At 34.6% G+C, this 18,193-nt stretch overlaps 3 protein-coding genes across 3 annotated transcripts; 1 reads left to right on the plus strand and 2 right to left on the minus strand.

Moving 5' to 3' along the window:
• The first annotated feature begins 1,744 nt into the window (after positions 1 to 1,744).
• LOC139876659 (uncharacterized) lies at positions 1,745 to 5,444 on the plus strand. Its single transcript, XM_071864017.1, has 4 exons — positions 1,745 to 3,375; positions 3,459 to 3,670; positions 3,765 to 4,009; positions 4,566 to 5,444. The coding sequence occupies exons 1-4, from the start codon at positions 1,826 to 1,828 to the stop codon at positions 5,346 to 5,348; spliced, it is 2,790 nt and encodes a 929-aa protein (XP_071720118.1). The 5' UTR covers positions 1,745 to 1,825; the 3' UTR covers positions 5,349 to 5,444.
• Positions 5,445 to 6,955: 1,511 nt separating this feature from the next.
• Positions 6,956 to 12,084, minus strand: LOC139876661 (acyl-coenzyme A thioesterase 2, chloroplastic). Its single transcript, XM_071864019.1, has 5 exons — positions 11,550 to 12,084; positions 10,801 to 10,978; positions 9,309 to 9,775; positions 8,624 to 8,752; positions 6,956 to 7,321 (listed from the first exon to the last, which is right to left on the minus strand). Exons 1-5 carry the CDS (start codon positions 11,919 to 11,921, stop codon positions 7,160 to 7,162), a joined length of 1,308 nt encoding a protein of 435 aa, XP_071720120.1. The 5' UTR covers positions 11,922 to 12,084; the 3' UTR covers positions 6,956 to 7,159.
• A 2,009-nt stretch (positions 12,085 to 14,093) lies between these two features.
• On the minus strand, positions 14,094 to 17,782 carry LOC139876660 (probably inactive leucine-rich repeat receptor-like protein kinase At5g48380). The gene is made up of 3 exons (XM_071864018.1): positions 17,569 to 17,782; positions 15,878 to 16,718; positions 14,094 to 15,274 (listed from the first exon to the last, which is right to left on the minus strand). Exons 1-3 carry the CDS (start codon positions 17,592 to 17,594, stop codon positions 14,264 to 14,266), a joined length of 1,878 nt encoding a protein of 625 aa, XP_071720119.1. The 5' UTR covers positions 17,595 to 17,782; the 3' UTR covers positions 14,094 to 14,263.
• Positions 17,783 to 18,193: the final 411 nt, after the last annotated feature.

The following is an 18,193-nucleotide window of genomic DNA, read 5'->3' on the forward strand; positions in this document are numbered from 1 at the left end:
ACGTATACAATACGTCGTGGGGGTAATTCTAAGATTATATATATATATATATATATATATATATATATATATATATATATATATATATATATATACATATACCGATTATTGGACTGTTGGACTTTTCGGACTATTTTGGACTACTAACAAAGGACTACTAACATAAAATGTTAAAAATTATTATATAAGTATTCTATGAACTTGCTTTATTTTATTCATATGTCGTATTATTATCTGAATCGTTATTATTGTTATAGGTTCGTGAATCCAAGGACGACGGTCATATTTTTAATAAGTTGAAAATTTATTATTAATATACTTTTACTACTGTGAGTATATAGTCTCATTTTTAAACTCTACAAATATTTTGGGATGAGAATACATGCATTTTATGTTTTACGCCATAGACACAAGTACTTAAAATATATTCTACGTTGAGTTGTACCACTTTGCATATCTTCCCTAATAGCTTGGTAACTAATATTTACATGTTGTAAGAACATGCAAGCGCGAATCCTATTGATAGATCTATCGGGTTTGACAACCCCAACCGGGCTAGTCGCTCTAGTATCGTAAACGGTTGCATAGTACTTCGTTTTTACTACACTTGGTACAGTGTAGGGAGATTTCATAATAAAGGAAATATGCCACATTAATGGTTAAGTATGATTACCGAAGCGCTCAACAACTTATAGAATACTTTTATACACTTGCGAGTGTACATATATTTATAACTATGAAATCTTGTGGTCTATATTTATATCGATGATAAACCTATATATCTCACCAACCTTTGTGTTGACTGTTTACGCATGTTTATTCTCAGGTCCTTAAGAAAGTCTTCCGCTGTTGCATTATCTGAGCAAGCTGTGTATGGAGTCTCATATTTTTATTTAAATAAAGTGTTGCATTCAATAAAACCTTTGTCATGTATTATATTCGACTGTTACGTCACGTGTGTAGTATTTGGAAACCGATGTATTTTGGGGATTATTTCTTAAGTAATCGCCCACTTGTTTAAAACATGCATTATGTATAATAATGGTGTGCTTTTTAGGAAACGAATGCAATATTTTCTAAAATGTATCATATAGAGGTCAAATACCTCGCTATGTGACCAATGAGTAACGTACTGCGTTTATAGTAATATGGACGAGTCGTTTCACTCATGTATTTACTTTATTTTATAAATATCTACTTTTTTTCAATATGCCATTCAACACTTTACCTCATTATTTTTTCAATTTATCAATACGTCTGATACGTTAGCGCCAAACACTCATCTCCCAACATGCCAATTTTACACCTCACCATTGGAAATGTCTAAGACGTCATATTATCCTTTTTTTTTTTTTAACAGTTTGAGAGACATCGAATACTCTCATTTGCACCTACACATGCTAGGTAGAAAACTCCAAGGATCGATCCCGGGTTGCTTGGCAACTAATCGCGAGTCCCGGATTACTTGGCAAGTAATCGCGGGAATCCCGAAGAAGACCCTACTCCTCAGAATAGAATCCAGATTGCTTGACAACTAATCGCGAGCCCACCCTACTAAAACTCGATACCACTCGGCTGGAAGGCCGATGGTAAGACGTCATATTATTATCTAGTTAAATTTAAGTAAATTTAATTTTACTCCGTACTTCGTAAAAAAGCTAACATGGAGTATATATAGTAAAAAATCAAATTACTGCATAATCATTCACACAGAAAACACACAACACATTCATTCATGGACAAAGACACACTCTTCCTTCAATTACTCCTCAATCCATCTGCATAACCCTACCTACATTATCATTTCCTCACTTAAATCCCCAAAATGAAAACCCTAATTTTCATTTCAATTTTCATCTCCATTTTCACACCACCATGCACCACCACAACCACCACCATCAACCGTCGCACACTCCACCAACCATTTCTCCCACTAAACTCCCCCACCGTACCTCCACCTCCTTCCGACGTCCCATTCACTCCTTCCACCGCCGCATCTCCTCCTGAAAACCGCCCATTCTTCCCGGAACTCCAATCTCCACCGCCACCACCACCTGGTCCACCGTCAGCTTCATTTCCAGCTAACATTTCATCACTTAATCTTCCGAGTTCTTCGAAATCGAAAGCCGTTTCATCAAAACTGATCGCAACCGCCATAACACTTGTGGTTGCTGCTGTAATTGTAATCGCAATCGTTGTTTATTTAAGATTCAGGAATCAAAGTAAGTATGATCATGAAGATTCTGTTATTGATGATAAAACTCATACTTCTGATCATAGTAGTAGTAGAAGAGTAGTGATTATCAATACTAATACTAATTCTAATAATCGTAATAATAATAATTTTAGTAATAATAATAATAATTTTAGTAATAATAACAATAATAATGTTGATAGTATACCTAAATTAAATCGTCCATCACAAACTAGTGCGGAGTTTTTATATTTAGGTACAGTTGTTAATTCACATAATGTGCTAAATAATAACAGTAACAATAATAATGACACTTCGAATAATGTTGTTGTTGATGCGAGTAAACGGAAATTAGATTCGCCTGATCTCAGCCCGTTGCCGCCACTTTCGACGACTGTCGGTGGCGGCTGTGGGCTTAGTCAGAGTGATTTTAAGAACACTAATTTTGTAAATGGAGAAGTTGATTCGTTACGAGATGAGGAATTTGAGGAGTTTTATTCGCCTCGAGATTCGATTGGAACCGGAACCGGATCCGGATCCGGATCCAGGTCAGCTTTTGCGGCTGTTCCGGTGCAGAATTACGAAACTTCACCAGTGATAATCGGGTCGGGTTCTTCATCATGTTCGTCTTCTAGTTCCGGGTCGCCGGTGAGGTCAGTTTCGTTAAGTATCTCACCGCCTATTAGTTTGAGTCCACGGCCGAAGTCGCCGGATCTTTTCGCGATTCAGACAGCTCCACCGCCACCACCACCGTCTCGCTCAGCTCCACCGCCACCACCACCACCACCACAGCCGCCACTTGTATTTTCAGATATTAGATCAAGCAACGATAGTAAAGAGTCTTCACCTCGAATATTGGATACATCGAACACATCTAGTGAACGATTCTCACCTCCACCGGCGATAATTCCTCCGCCGCCACCACCGCCGCCGAAGCATTGGGAAGCTCAGAGTCCGAAAACTCCGGCACCTCAAATTCAGCCGCCAGTTTTAGTTACACCTGCAAGACCAGTATCACTATTAAACGATCAACCATTGGTATCTCCGATTGATATGTTGCCGGAAACTAACGAAAACCTTGAAACCCCAAGACCGAAGTTGAAACCACTTCACTGGGATAAAGTAAGGGCGAGCTCCGATCGTGAAATGGTCTGGGATCAACTCAAATCGAGCTCGTTCAAGTAAGATATATCAAATTGTTCATAGAATTGATTTCTTTAGTTTGAAATTGCTTTAGTTTATGATTTATGCTTTTTAATAACAGGTTAAATGAAGAAATGATCGAGTCGTTGTTTATCGTAAAGACACCAAATTCAAGTAACTCAAACGAAACCCCGACCGTAAAACGTTCAATTCTTTCGTCACCCGCCAGCAATGAAAACCGAGTTCTTGATCCGAAAAAGTCACAAAACATTTCAATTTTGCTTAGGGCACTCAATGTGACAATTGAAGAAGTTTGTGACGCACTTTTAGAAGGTAAATTGCTACTATTTGGCTAAACTTAATTCAGTTTGTTATTTTATTTATTTAAATTTAAATTTAAAATTATTAATATTGTATCGTTATACAGGCAATGCAGATACTCTTGGAACCGAGCTACTTGAAAGTTTATTGAAGATGGCACCAACAAAAGAAGAAGAGCGAAAGTTGATCGAGTATAAAGATGATACTCCCGTTAAGCTGGGGCCCGCTGAGAAGTTTCTAAAGGCGGTTCTAGATCTGCCGTTTGCGTTTAAAAGAGTCGAGGCAATGCTTTACATATCTAACTTTGAGGCCGAGGTTGAGTACCTTAAACGATCGTTTCAGACTCTTGAGGTATATTTCGTTTCTATAGTTTGCTTATTATGGAACTTTTGCAATGCGTGAATCGTTGTTTCTCTTCATTGTTGACCATTGTTGTAAAAACCCACGATTACTCCCGATTAATCCCCGATTATTACTTTTTTAATAATAGAAATGACCCGATATTTCAAAATCCGTTTAATTAATTGGTCAAGACGAGGTCGAGACGGATGTTTGAAATTTTCATGCTTGAAATATATATAAAAAGTCAACGTTGGTCAACATCTGTCTCCTGACCGTCTCGGCCCCGTCTCGCGTCTTTTTCAACCTTGGTTTAATGGGTCAAAATCAGATTTGATGGTCAAAGTCAAAGTTGGTCAACATTTTAACATGGATTTAAATTAAAATTTTAGAGTTTTAAACAAATGAACATCTGGTAGCTAATTTTGCAACCTTGTTGTTGGCATTGGAACGAAAAATTCGGAATGTGAGGTTTTATTATAGCATGTTAGTTATAGCCTTTATAGGTAACTTGACATTTATTATTTAATGTAATTATTTTTTTTGTAATAAACGGTAACGTTTACAGGTAGCGTGCGAAGAGCTTAGAAACAGCCGAATGTTCTTGAAGCTTCTAGAAGCTGTTCTTAAAACTGGAAACCGCATGAACGTTGGAACAAACCGTGGCGATGCACATGCATTCAAACTCGACACACTTCTCAAACTCGTCGATGTAAAAGGCACCGATGGAAAAACGACTCTTTTACATTTCGTCGTTCAAGAGATCATCAAAAGCGAAGGGGCCCGCCTTGCAACAAACGAAACCGAACCCGACACTCGCAAACTTGGTCTACAAGTTGTCACAAGTATTAGTTCAGAACTCTCAAATGTCAAAAAAGCCGCATCTATGGATTCCGAGGTTCTTAATAATGATGTCATCAAACTGTCAAAGGGTATTTCCGACATTTTACAAGTCGTGAGGTTATGTGAAAACGAAACGAGGTTTACCGAGTCAATGAACAAGTTTTTAATAATGGCGGAAGAGGAAATTATTCGGATACAAGCTCAAGAAAGTGTCGCGTTTTCGGTAGTCAAAGAAATAACTGAATATTTCCATGGAAATTCGGCTAAAGAAGAAGCGCATCCATTTAGAATATTTACGGTCGTTAGAGATTTTTTAACGGTGCTGGACCGAGTCTGCAAAGAAGTTGGTTCAATAAACGAGCGGCTCGTGATTAGTTCGGCTTATAAATTTCCAGTTCCAGTAAACCCAATGTTTCCGGTTCCAGTAAATCCAACATTACCTATAAAACGACAGTATAGTTTGTCGGACGATGAAAGTGATTCATCATCTTCATTTCGACTGTCGTAGGTAAGGGCATTTTTGTCTTTGTCATGTTGTATTTGTATCTATAAGTTTAGAAGATTTTAAACATTAAATCGGTTCTATAGATATATAGATAAATATATATATATATATATACAGAGGAGATTGTAAGAATATCTCTGTAAAAACAAGCTTTATATCATATATATTAAAAGTTGTTCCTTGGAAGTTGGAATTAGATTTTTTGTATCCTTAATTCCTTTGTAAATTATATGTGATTTTCTAAGCTCTCAACCAACTTGTTCATATTTTGTGTTCATATTTACTTAATACCCTCACATGTTTGCCACATGCCATGAATTAATGGATAAAATTAACGGCTGGCGGAAAATTGGACTATCCGTGGAATAAGTCCATAGTTCTTAGTTATTTATTGAAAAAATAAGTTTAAACTATCAGTGTGTTTTTTTTTTATAGCAAATCACAAGGACAATCTTTGTAATTGTCTTTGCAAAAAGTAACATTTTGTGGACCTGAAAAATTGACATATATTATATGATCATGAATTCATGATATTGTCATAATGGCAGAGGATATGTAATTATATGCTTTACAAGACAATAAAAAATGGTATCCTATGGTGGAAATGTTATCAGATTGGATCTTTGTATAACGTTATAATTAGTAAATTTTTAATTTAATATAATTGTTTGCTTACCTATGTCAGGTCTGTTATGAGGAATTCATGCATGATACATACTTTATATAGATATAGATATAGATATATATTCTAGAACATATGCACATGTAGGCAGGGGATGAGAGAAGACAGAAAAATGAAAGAAGAACCACACGATGTATCGACCAAAAAGATTGAAGATGCAGAGGGAAGACATTTTACCCTTCATGCATGTGACTCATAATACATTATTATCTAATTATGCCTTTTTTATTTTACTATATATCTTGGTCGATTCAATTAATTTTTTATTCTTTTTTATTAGTGTATGAAAAAATTGTAACTAAAAGTTTGACTCATGTCTTGTAGCAGCGAATATTGATGGATTATTTAAAGGTTCCTATTTTAATGTATCAAATGTTGCAAGGACCATCAATTATAATGGAATATGACCATTTTGAACCGATTGTTAAGGTTAATTTTTATGTACGTTATGTATCTTTTCGTGTAATAAATTACTCCGTACCATTTTTCGTGTAAAATGTACATTAGATTACGTTTTACCTGTAGATAATACTAAAAATTGAAGCTACTAATAGACCTAACCATTTGTAGAATGCAACATGGAAGAAAAGATTGACTGAAGATGATTCACATCTCAGTACAGATAAATGTCAAATGTCATGTTTCGACATTTTAAACTCCTCATTTTCAACTGATTTAAATATTTTTTGTTTGTGCTATATGATTTTTTTATTTTATTTTTTGGATTGTGTTTTTTATTTGTATAACTTTCATCAAGTATAACACAAAGAAAGAAATTTAAACTTAAAGTTGACAAACAAAGACTTTCAATAGTTGAAACAAGACATTGGGCGGAATAATTTCGATAACAAATGTCCAAGTACAAGGGGTGAAAAGAAATACAGAAGAAAACCTTAAATTATTTCGCATATACAATGTTCTTTCATAATTTTGGCAAGCAGAAAAACAAATTAGCAATTACTAAATCACAATAGTTGAAAATTCACATTTTGACTGCATTGTGCTCGAATTCTTGTCAGAGTTCAAAAATATCAATCTGCAACTGTACTACAGTTCTTATTAATAATAATTTCTACTTTTATATTTATTTCATGTTTAATATGTAAGAGTTTCAATTCATTGATGTTGAAATTCAGTTACTTTCCTTTGGCACCATCGAATCAGCATCCATACGTTCAAGGATCCTGCGGGCTTCTTCTTCTGTAGCTGGAACCACTTTTCGAATTCTAAACCCATTGTTGTTGGCTTTAGCCTCTGGACGCACAGTAAATGTGAAGTAGAATGTGTTGGAAACCTGAACACAAATAAGTAGACAAATGACATTTCCATTTATATTTCCACACTTTGTGATTCTTCTAGCTAACGATAACTTACTTTTTGTTATTTACTAATTACTTTGTTTCTTTTGCAATAAACGACTGGTGGGTTGCAACCAAAAGCCAATAAAGACTTCTCAAAATGCTGATCGGATTTTAGTAGCAAGAGCAATATTACTAATGGATTGGCTTAATGGATTGGCTTTTAGATGTTTGTTTTTCAGTCTGCAGATCTTATTATGTTTTATGTTTGCGCGCCCGCAAACGTTTTTGTCTGCAAACTGTTTGTTTTTTCTAAAGACATAAAATATAATAAAGTCTTGTTCTGTCTGCAAACTCGCATACATAGAAATATGCTTCTAAGTGCTTCAGACAAAATTAAGTTATATTGCAGACACAAAAAAAAACTGTCTTCACTATTCAGAGACCTTTAGGCAACATCTTTTCTACAGACATAGAGAAGACTGACGCCCAAAAATCCCAGATCTTCAGATAAAAACATTTTAAAAAACAAACAACACCTTAGCCTTTGACAAACTTAACGACATGAGTCTTTTTTGGCATACATACACCACATCATCTTACTCGCAAATCAATTATTTTAGAAATATTTATATATAAAAGTCAACGTTGGTCAACGTTCGTCTCGACCTTTCAAGGTCGAGACCAACTCAAGTCTTTTTCAACCTTGCATACAGACAAATTATTCTCGTAAGTTGCATGCCTTGCAAGTCTATTGCCACACTCAAAAGTCTGAAGTCTTTAAAAGTAAAGTCCAGGTCCAGCTCCGGGTCGGAGAATATAAAAACTTTCCAGCTTGTTTATGAAGTGTTTACCAATCTATATTCCGCAATACCCAAAAAAGGGTAAATTTTCGGTATCACTCTGTTCGATAGATAAACATTCTATTATTGATTAATTTATTTATTTAGTGAAAAATGGAGAACCTTGCAGGTGCTCAAAGAACTACCTCTTGGCATCTTCACGTTCCACTAAATAAATAACAGAATCTTTGTCTATCTAACCAAGAGATAACAAAAATTTACTATTTTTCCGGTATTGCTGAATATAGATCGGAAACATTTCATGAACAATATTCGCCGATCCGGAGCTGGACTTTACTTTTAAAGACTTCACGTTTCTAACGATTTGTTGATAATTATGTTGTTTTTGTTGATATTATCTACAAGAACGATTACTAGTTTGCAGTCAGAAAATTTTAGGAGGCATATTAGGATTTTAGATTCATAAGAAAGCTAAAAATTTAGAGTAAAACGAACCTCACTAGACCTCAGTTCGGGCCTTGTAACGTGTGCAACAACCTCGACATTAATTAAAGGTTGTTCTGCATGTTCAAATTCTGTATAGAGGACACACGACTTGAGACGCAGGAAATCACCAACATCCACCTGACAAAAAAAAAAAAAAAGATTTACAATACTAACAGACACACAAGCTTAGCCTGTTAGTGGTTTTTTTGGGGGCAATTCTACCCGTTTACATGTGTGAGGGTCGATCTCGGCTAATGATTAAATCCATGTATTCTGATGATTGGATCCATCATGAACCTTTTTAAAGGTGGCAAGATAAGCAGGTTTATATACGGGTCAAGAGTGAGGAAAATTTTGGTACGCATCAAAACCGGAAGGGGCAAAGTGACCAGAAACACATTTTGTCAAAAATATGTGTCAAATATGATCATGAAATAAATAAAAAATTACGCCTTTAGTCCATGTGGTTTACCCCAGATTACGCGGCTGGTCCCTGTACCTTTTTTATGGTGGTTGGTCGTTGTGGTTTACACAAATAACGTGGGTGGTCCCTGTCTTCAAATAAATCCGTTAATTCATGACATGTGTTGCGCACATGAGGGGTATATTCGTCAAAAATTTTGAATAAAACAATTTAAGGGGTCAATGAATGAAAACTGGCTTTATTAAGTAACGTTTGAAATAAGCTACTCACAGGTCTTAGAAAGTCAACATGGTCAACTTCAAGAAAATGGGGCATCAATCCAGCAAAAGCATACGCTGTCGAGAAAGCCAACTCAAACGCTCGATGCATCAAAAACCCTCCAAAAATGCGCCCGTGTAGGTTTCGTTGTTGCGGTTGGCATATCAACGAGTTTTCAAGACGAGTATCTTTAAGAAGAATGCTATCTCGATTTGCCAATGCAGGCATGTCACAAAAAATACGTCCTTCGGCCAATAACAAGTCAAGTCGGTTTTTATCACCATTTTCAACCCCTTTTTGTTCTAATTTCTTTAATTTTCTCAACTCGTTTCTTGCTTCTGCATCTTTGTAAAGCAACTTTTCTGTCTCTGTTTCTGGTGAGAGTCGATTCACCGGGGCCGCTTTCCCGGTTGTGGAATCACGGGCCACAAATATAAAGTTAGCCGTTAAAGCTACGGTTTCTGAAATATTATCGACATCTGCAATAAAATGAATAAATAATTTTTTTTTTTAAAAAGAGAGATTTGACATTTGTAAAACCATTTATTTTCTATAAAAACTAAAGGTGGTAAAATGGGCGGTTTGGGTAAAAACACAAACGGGTTAGGTTGTTTTGCGGGGTCCACATGGGTCAGGTGAAATTGGCCCTGCAACATCTTTTATTTAATATTATTACAACTAGTGTGTCATTAATGATCACATAAGTCGTATTTTTAGTGATAATATAACTCAATGAATACAATTATTTAGGATTTTTTGTTCATTTAAAAAGATTACTTCTGATGGCTTTTGACCTAATTTAAGTGATCACTTTTAAGCTTTCTTTTATACTTATTTGGCCTGTTTGACAAATATAACCTGAACTGACCCGTTCATAAGTTGATCAAACTGTTCATTTGCTGAGGAAGCTAAGGAAATAACTGTTCAAGCAATTTCCATTTATTTCTTTCCAAATTCTAAAGTTAAATATATGTGATTTAAAGTCACAATATCACAAAAATTAGTTAGTGTTCACAAAAACTTCATGATTCAAATTTTCTAATTAGTTTCAAGTTCTGGTTAATGGAAAATAGAAATGGTGGGTCCTCGAGGTTGATTGTTGTAGTCCGTCTTATGTTCTTCGTTTGGTTTCTTTCCTTGTATCTCCATGTTTTTTCTCGGTTTTTGTTTGATTAGTTTGTTTGTAGTTTTTTTTTTTCGGGTGGTTAGGGAGGCTCGTTTATAGATAGATTTTGTGTAGATTGTTGTTTTTATGTGCGAGCTTCCCCATTTAACCATGTCCTTTTGTATTCTCTGTTGAGGGCGTTTCCCTTTGGAAAACGACCTCGTTTCTATATGAGTTTTCGTTTTTTCGCCAAAAAAAAAAGTTACAAGTTCTATTGTAGGCTTTTAAAAACCAGGTTATGTTATTCTAAGAACACTAGTCTAATGAAATGCATATTAATATAACCCAATTACCCAAGTATCATTAACTTTAAGCAACAAACTAATGAAATAAACGTACCAGTGGATAACTGTATGACTTCAAGTTGGACCTCAATGGAAGACCTCCCGACCCATATAACCGCACCAGCCATTTTCAGATCACCGTCAACACTAATCGTTTTCTTAAGGATCATTTTGTCGACAGATGCAGTAACTAGCAATAGAGGCCTTGTCATACTATCATCATCAGAGCAATGCTATTTTCACACAATACAATAACAAACACATAAATACTTCAATCAGTAAAAGCTAACGTTGCTCAACAATTCTTATCCAACTGATTAAGCATTGGACAAATACTTCATCTTTTTATAACTAATGTTTAAGCATTGGACAAATATTTCATATAACCATATCAATATTCCATTAATAATGATAAAGAGGGAACTTAGATGATCATAAATCTATGTCAAAAGAATGTGAGAAATTATTTTAAAAATCAGCCCCAAAAGTCAAAACCCACAACAAAGTACCCATATGAAAATACACATAAAGACATGAACTTTATAACAAACATAACAAAAGCAATGTGGGAAATAATTATGAAAAGCCACCCCAAAACATATACTCATATGAAAATACACATAAATATATGAGCTTTATAACAAACAAAAGCAATGTGGGAAACTACTATGAAAAGCCACCCTAAAATCCCCCCAAAAAAAAAAAAATATCAGCCATATGAAAAAACACATAAAGACATGAACTTTATCATAAAGACATGAACTTTATAACAAACATAACCAAAAAAAAAAAAAAAGTCAATACCTTGACCGAAATGGTGCCAGCTAAGGCATCAAGATCTTCAAGCAATTTCCCAATTCTAACCTCATTACAAGGATCCCTATATTGTTCTCTCAATATATAATCAGTTGAAAAATTGTATAAAATAGTTGTTCTGCTTTGTGATGGTGTTCTTGTAAGCAATTCACTTTGTGGGGGTGCATCTTTGGGTGGGTCAAGAAGTCTTTCAAAGATTTTAGACCTAGTTTCCCATAATGCAGCTGTAACAGGTGAATGATACATACCTGGCCATAAACTTAATGGTTTTCTAAATGATGAGTTTTCATCATCTGCCCTTGGTGAACTCTCAAATGGTGAAGTAAATGTTGATTTGATACTGATTGTGTTGTAATCCATTTGATTAATAAAAAGGGGTTGTACAAATTTGATTAGGGTTTGGTGAAATTGGTGATAAAGATTGATAATTTTACTTATCGGCAACAAAGATTGTTAATTTGACAGAAAATGAGGATGGGTTTGTGCAGGGAAGTTAAATTATGTCAATTGTTCAAGAATTGGGGAGAAAATACTCGTTAATTAAAAATTATGGTTAGAACATGGTAAACGGCAATATTCCAGACACATTTGGGGAAAAAGTAGGTAACATTTGCATTGACAACTCCAAAGTATGCAAAATGTTACCCTATAGGCCCCTTGACTATTTAGGCTTTTGTCACCTATTTGACCTTTCCCACTATTGTAGTACTACTTACTATTTATTTTTTATTTTATTTTTTAAAAACCTAATAAAATAAAATTAATAAAATTAATTAAACATTAAACAATAAAAGAAAACATGAGTCCTAACCAACAACATCCTAAATAAAATGAAACATGGTGAAAATTTATCAAACGCAACCGTAAACACCTAAGAACCGGCTACACTACACTACACCATTCTCACATGCTTAAAAGCAGTGTTGTAAAAAACCCGATTACTCACCGATTAATCTCCGATTAATCATTTTTAGGAGCAATCCGTTTCGATTTTCAAAAATCCGTTTAATTAAACGGTCAACGTCAATTGATTGATCAAAATCGAATTTGGTAATCAAAGTCACTCAAAGTCAAAAATGGTTAACATTTTAACATGAATTTAAACTAGAATTTATAATTTTGAAGTAAAATGAACAATTTTAGACAACTATGTTAAAAATGATCTTTATATTTATGATTTTAGTCTATAGTTACACATATAATTATTAAAATTTAATATTTAAATGTATACAGTACAATCCGATTAATCTCCGATTAATCCCCGAATTGCCGATTAATCCTTCCAAAGTCCCGACCAATTAATCCCCGAATAGCGAATTTTGCAACCTTGTTCAAAAGACAACAGCATGACCCCTCAAACCTGCAAGCATCCGAAAAAACATATGTAGTACGTGTTAGATCACTCCCCTCATCAAATGTTATTATGACCCTCCTCCGTAACATGAATTGCATGGCCTCCATGTTTGGTGAAAGCTCAATAATAAAGAAAAGTGAGGCCACTTATTTCTTTTTTATTTCGTGTGTATAATAAATGTATTATTGATAAGTGTATGTTTCATATATATACGGAGTATTTAGTTATTCAATTATGAATAATAGTGCTTCAGTTTTTCTTCAATGAGTTGACGTAGTGCTCAACTGTCACTTTTTCACGTCGTGAATTAGAGTGCTCTATAGTCACAATTGAAGATAGAGTGCCACATGTTGATCGACCAGTGTTAGATTGAGACGGAGGGACTACAATTTTAGCGGATATGTTAAAAGGGAATATGAGAATATGAATAACTAGCCATCACAAAGCATATAACCTACATTTTACTAGTTTATTGCCACTATCAATTAAATCTTACACAACGATGGTAACATTAAGCTCAAGTTAATAAAGTCAACTACTTTAATGAAGATTCTAATTCTAATTTTAACCTAACCACCCCAAACTAAAAGTACACATAGTTTCATGTGTGTTCTTGTTGAAGTTGTACACCCTCTGTCCCATATCAATAGTCCACCACTCCACTTTTCCTTTTTCGTCCATTCTAAATTAATAGTCAACTTTCATAAATGAAAAAGAATAATTGGTTAAAGTACTTTTATACCATTGCTTTATCTAAATAAGACAAAAGTATAGGTAAAAAGTAATTGGTAAAACTGTAAATTAGGGAAAAAGTAACAAAAAGTGTTTCACTCTGGGTAGAGAAATGACTTGTCTTTATTCTCGGATAGGGAAAGGATTGTCTACATCTCACCTCTCCATACACCACTCATGTGGTATTGGGTTTTGTTATTGTTGTAACAAAAAGTACATGTGATAGACATTTTTTTTTTTAAATTGTGTGTTTTTTGTCTGTAGACTATTAAATTGAGACGGAGGGAGTACTAAAAATGAACAAGTTACAAAAATAGCAGAATTTAACTAACCATAATATATGAGCTGATTATGATACTGCAAACTAACTGTTATAAACATAAGAACTCTAAGAAAACTTTATACATATTATAACTAGCTTTCGCAGCTCGAACATCAACTCCTCCTTGCTTCAAATACATATTAATTTCCTCTTAAAATTCGGTTACATACAACAAATTTAAAAACCTATAGTTCTTTAACCCATATATAATCACTAATAAAGCATTTATTCAAACATCAAACTTCATATAATTACACAACGCTTACATAATCGCTTACGATTTTACCTTATCAATCAGTACTTTCTAGTCTCCCGAGAAACAATGAGTTCTATGTCACCATCACCAACATCAGTAGGCATCATAATCTCATCATCAGCTGAAAAATGATAATGCTGACCAATCGCACGTAAAAGTTGGTAAACTTCAAACATTGTGGGCCGTTCTTTATGATTATCTGGCAAAACACAATTACACGCGAGCTTAAGAACCTGAAAAACCTCGTTTTCGACACCTTTTCCGACCAATGAATCGTCAATTGCATCATGAAGTTTCGATTCTGCAGATAAAATCGACATCCATTCGACTAGATTACCTTTAAAGCTTTCGGGCGCTTTACTCACATGGGTCGGTTTCTCACCCGTTACTAATTCAAGAAGCACTACTCCAAAACTATAAACATCACCTTTTGGTGTGGCTACAAGCGTCCGCGCGTATTCGGGTGCTACGTACCCGATATCGCCGAATTCACCGTTCACGAAAGTACTCAAATGAGTATCGACCGGGTTCATAAGCCTAGCGAGCCCAAAATCAGATATTTTGGGCTCGAATTCATGATCTAACAAGATGCATTTTGAACTTATGTTTCTATGAAGAATGCGCGGGTTGCAGTTATGGTGCAGCCATGCGAACCCTTTGGCTGCACCGACTGCAACCTTTAGCCTCATAGACCATTCCATATGTTTTTTCTCATCGGTTACGAGATGCAAATTATCATGTAAAGTACCGTTCGCCATGTATTTGTAAACTAAAAGGCGTTCTTGTTTCGTGACACAAAACCCTAAAAGTGGGACGAGGTTACGGTGTTTAACGCTACCGAGTGTAGCCATTTCGGACGCAAATTCCTTTTCGGAGTGTTGAGTATCTTGCAATCTTTTGATCATTAGCGAGCTTCCGTCTTCGAATATTGCTTTGTATAATGAACCCGTTCTTCCTGATCCAATGATGTTACTTTTGCTAAAACTGTTGGTAGCCTTCATTAAATCACTTAATCTCATCTTCGAAACTGGATTATCAAACATTGAGAGCTGCACACGTGTCAAAAGGTTTAGTACATTTGATTTGACAATAACAAGAATCGAAATGAGCAGATAACTCAAAATAACTAGGCACAGGTGGCAATTTCGACCTAATTACGTTTATTTGGGTTGAACGAAACTATTTTTTTTACTCAAACTAGTCAAAGGGGTGAAATATTGCATACATAGCTTAAAAAGAGAAAAAAAGATTGAAACTTAACAATGTTGGTAGTCATACATGGCACACTAATAGTGTGTATAAAATTGGAGTATCACATTTATACAAAAATTGTGTGTTTAAAACCCAACCCGGCCCCAAAATTACACATTTTAACCTAAAGCCATTACGACTTGTTACTCATATAAAGTTGTAAGGTTTTTCCCTGTTCTGGTTATCCGGGAGGGCAAGTATTCTGACCCCATACTGAACCACCCATCTTTTCAAAAGGGTAGTATAGAAGAATATTTAACTTGAAAGAAAATGGGTCAAACGGGTCAAGAGTTAGCAAGAGTGTACGATAACACCTATTCAAAAAACTATATGATCTTCAAAAGGATGTAACTTTTAAACCGTTTTTGGACCTAATATATGTTTATGGTCAATAATCTTGCCTTAATGGTTTTCGTTCCTTTGATACTTCGGGCCCATTTATTTTCATCGGGATCCTCTTCCTTCTTTCTAACAACTTTATGCATAAAGAACATCATCCCGACACCTATGATTAGCACCGCAAACGTAGCACCGCCAATTGCCGCCCCGATAATCACACCCGATTGTTTTTTCTTACTTCCTTCACAAGGAGTTAAAGGCTTCCCACATAACCCTAAATTTCCAGCATAACTATCTGCTGAAACATTAGGAAAGTTTGGAACTTGGCCCGTTAAACGGTTATTTGCAACATTAAAGTCCTTAATACGATCAAGTTTGCTCAAATTTAACGGAATCTGGCCCGTAAATTGATTGTGATCGAGCTTAAGAACGTTAAGAAACGAACAGTCACTGATACTCGCCGGGATCTCACCCGAAAAACTGTTAAACGAAAGATCAAGACTCGTTACAAACTGAACAACATCGGTCATGTTGTTAGGAAGCGGCCCGTCAAGATTATTGCTTGAAAGATCCAAACCCGTTAACGCAGTACAGTTTTTTAGACCCATTGGAAACCGACCCTTTAAACCCATATCGGAAAGTCGAATATTTAGAACTTTACTCTCGTCAATATGCCAACATTCGACACCTGTAAATCTACAAATGAAACCTTCAGTTGTGTTACTGAAATCCCATGTAGTTAACAGATTTTGTGGATCTTGAAGTGATTGTTTAATGGATCTTAGGCAATCGATGTCACTTTGAACAGCATTACTATACCTACTGGATATAAGCATCCATAGAAACACAAGAATTATCGTTCGACTATTGAGTGGCATTCTGCTTGTCCCTTTTGCCTTTTGCCTAAAATTATCCAGCCATGTAAAAGTCAAGTATATCTCTCATAAAGTCAATATACTCAAACAAAAAAGGACCAACAAACCAAAAAACCTAAAAACCTAACTCAAAAAATCAAATGGAGTAACAAATATTACCAATCATAATCACCTCAAGAACAATATGTACCATTTCTGAATGCTTTACATAACTTAAAGTAATAATTCAATATTCAATATGTATATATATCAACAAAATTGAGATATCATAAACTCTAATCAAATAACACTCAATCAGTTCTGTATCCTCTACAATCAACAAAACCTCATAATCAGCTAGAAATCCATATGAGCTCCATTAAATTTCAGATTAAGTCAAGATTTTTAGCAGCTATAATAATAATTTATCAAAACTGTATTCCCACAAAGTAGCAACATTTACAAAAGAGAACATCAAAATGAATTCAACTAATCTAAGATTCCATATGAATCCCATCAAACCCATAACCAATTTAGCATAAAGTCAAGATTTTTCCCAGCTATAAGACTTAATCAAAACTGTATTCCCACAAATTAGCAACACCCACAGAAGAAAACATCAAATGAACTCAACTAATCAAAAACCCATGTGAATCCCATCAAACCCGCATCCAAATCAGCATAAAGTCAAGATTTTTAGCAGTTATACGCCTATACTACTCAAATCAACACTCTATTCTCACAAAATTAGCAACAAACCCAGAAAACAAAACATCAAAATCAACTCAAATAACATAAAACCCATATGAATTCCAGCAAACCCACATCTAATTTCACATAAAGTTAAGATTTTTAACATATAAAAAGAAACAAAATGACAAAAAGGTGAAAAAGCTTACAGAGTGAGATTCAAGATCTTCAACATGTATGAATGAAAAATGAAAGAGTGAATTAATGGGTGTAAGAAAAAAGTGATGTTGCTAATCGGGTCAAAGAAGGAAAGATATCATGAAGTTTTCAAAACGACGACTAATAATGAGTAGTGCTTGACTCGAAATTGTTTTGTTTTGTTACTATTTGTGAAATGCGTGTGAAGTGATGACTTTTTGGGGATTTTTAGAGTGTAATTTGGTCCTGAAATTTGTAAATGATGACTGACTTATAATCTTTCAAAGTTGTGATCATTTTATCATGTACGGTTGTGTGGTGTGTGATAATGTATATTTTTACTTAAAATTATACTTTGGGTATTTAATTTAATTATGTATATGTATATATGTATTATATGTATTTGATGCAAGTAATAATTTAACATTAGAATTTAGGAAGCCAAATATAAAGATGGAATTTCATGTGTGTGCTCTTAAAACATTATTTATGTAGTGATTTTATATATACTTAAGTATATATACTATCTGAAAATTGAATAATTTTAAAGGTGACCCCAATGATAAATATATTGGATGAATCATGTGACTTCAACAAATCAATTAAATAAGTTGGTTTGTGTAACGAAATTTTTTT

The sequence above is a fragment of the Rutidosis leptorrhynchoides genome, chromosome 11 (assembly GCF_046630445.1).
Source record: "Rutidosis leptorrhynchoides isolate AG116_Rl617_1_P2 chromosome 11, CSIRO_AGI_Rlap_v1, whole genome shotgun sequence".
Lineage (NCBI taxonomy): Eukaryota > Viridiplantae > Streptophyta > Magnoliopsida > Asterales > Asteraceae > Rutidosis > Rutidosis leptorrhynchoides.

Excerpts from the sequence above, each read along its gene's own strand:
- LOC139876659 (XM_071864017.1), top strand. The coding sequence starts at position 1,826 with ATGAAAACCCTAATTTTCATTTCAATTTTCATCTCCATTTTCACACCA. Across the intron at positions 3,376-3,458 it reads CTCAAATCGAGCTCGTTCAA|GTTAAATGAAGAAATGATCG; the intron begins GTAAGATATATC and ends TTTTAATAACAG. Across the intron at positions 4,010-4,565 it reads GATCGTTTCAGACTCTTGAG|GTAGCGTGCGAAGAGCTTAG; the intron begins GTATATTTCGTT and ends TAACGTTTACAG.
- LOC139876661 (XM_071864019.1), bottom strand. The coding sequence starts at position 11,921 with ATGGATTACAACACAATCAGTATCAAATCAACATTTACTTCACCATTT. Across the intron at positions 10,979-11,549 it reads CTGGCACCATTTCGGTCAAG|CATTGCTCTGATGATGATAG; the intron begins GTATTGACTTTT and ends GTGTGAAAATAG. Across the intron at positions 7,322-8,623 it reads CCGAACTGAGGTCTAGTGAG|GTTTCCAACACATTCTACTT; the intron begins GTTCGTTTTACT and ends ATTTGTGTTCAG.
- LOC139876660 (XM_071864018.1), bottom strand. The coding sequence starts at position 17,594 with ATGTTGAAGATCTTGAATCTCACTCT. Across the intron at positions 16,719-17,568 it reads AAGATCTTGAATCTCACTCT|GCAAAAGGCAAAAGGGACAA; the intron begins GTAAGCTTTTTC and ends GGATAATTTTAG. Across the intron at positions 15,275-15,877 it reads AAGGAACGAAAACCATTAAG|CTCTCAATGTTTGATAATCC; the intron begins GCAAGATTATTG and ends ACACGTGTGCAG.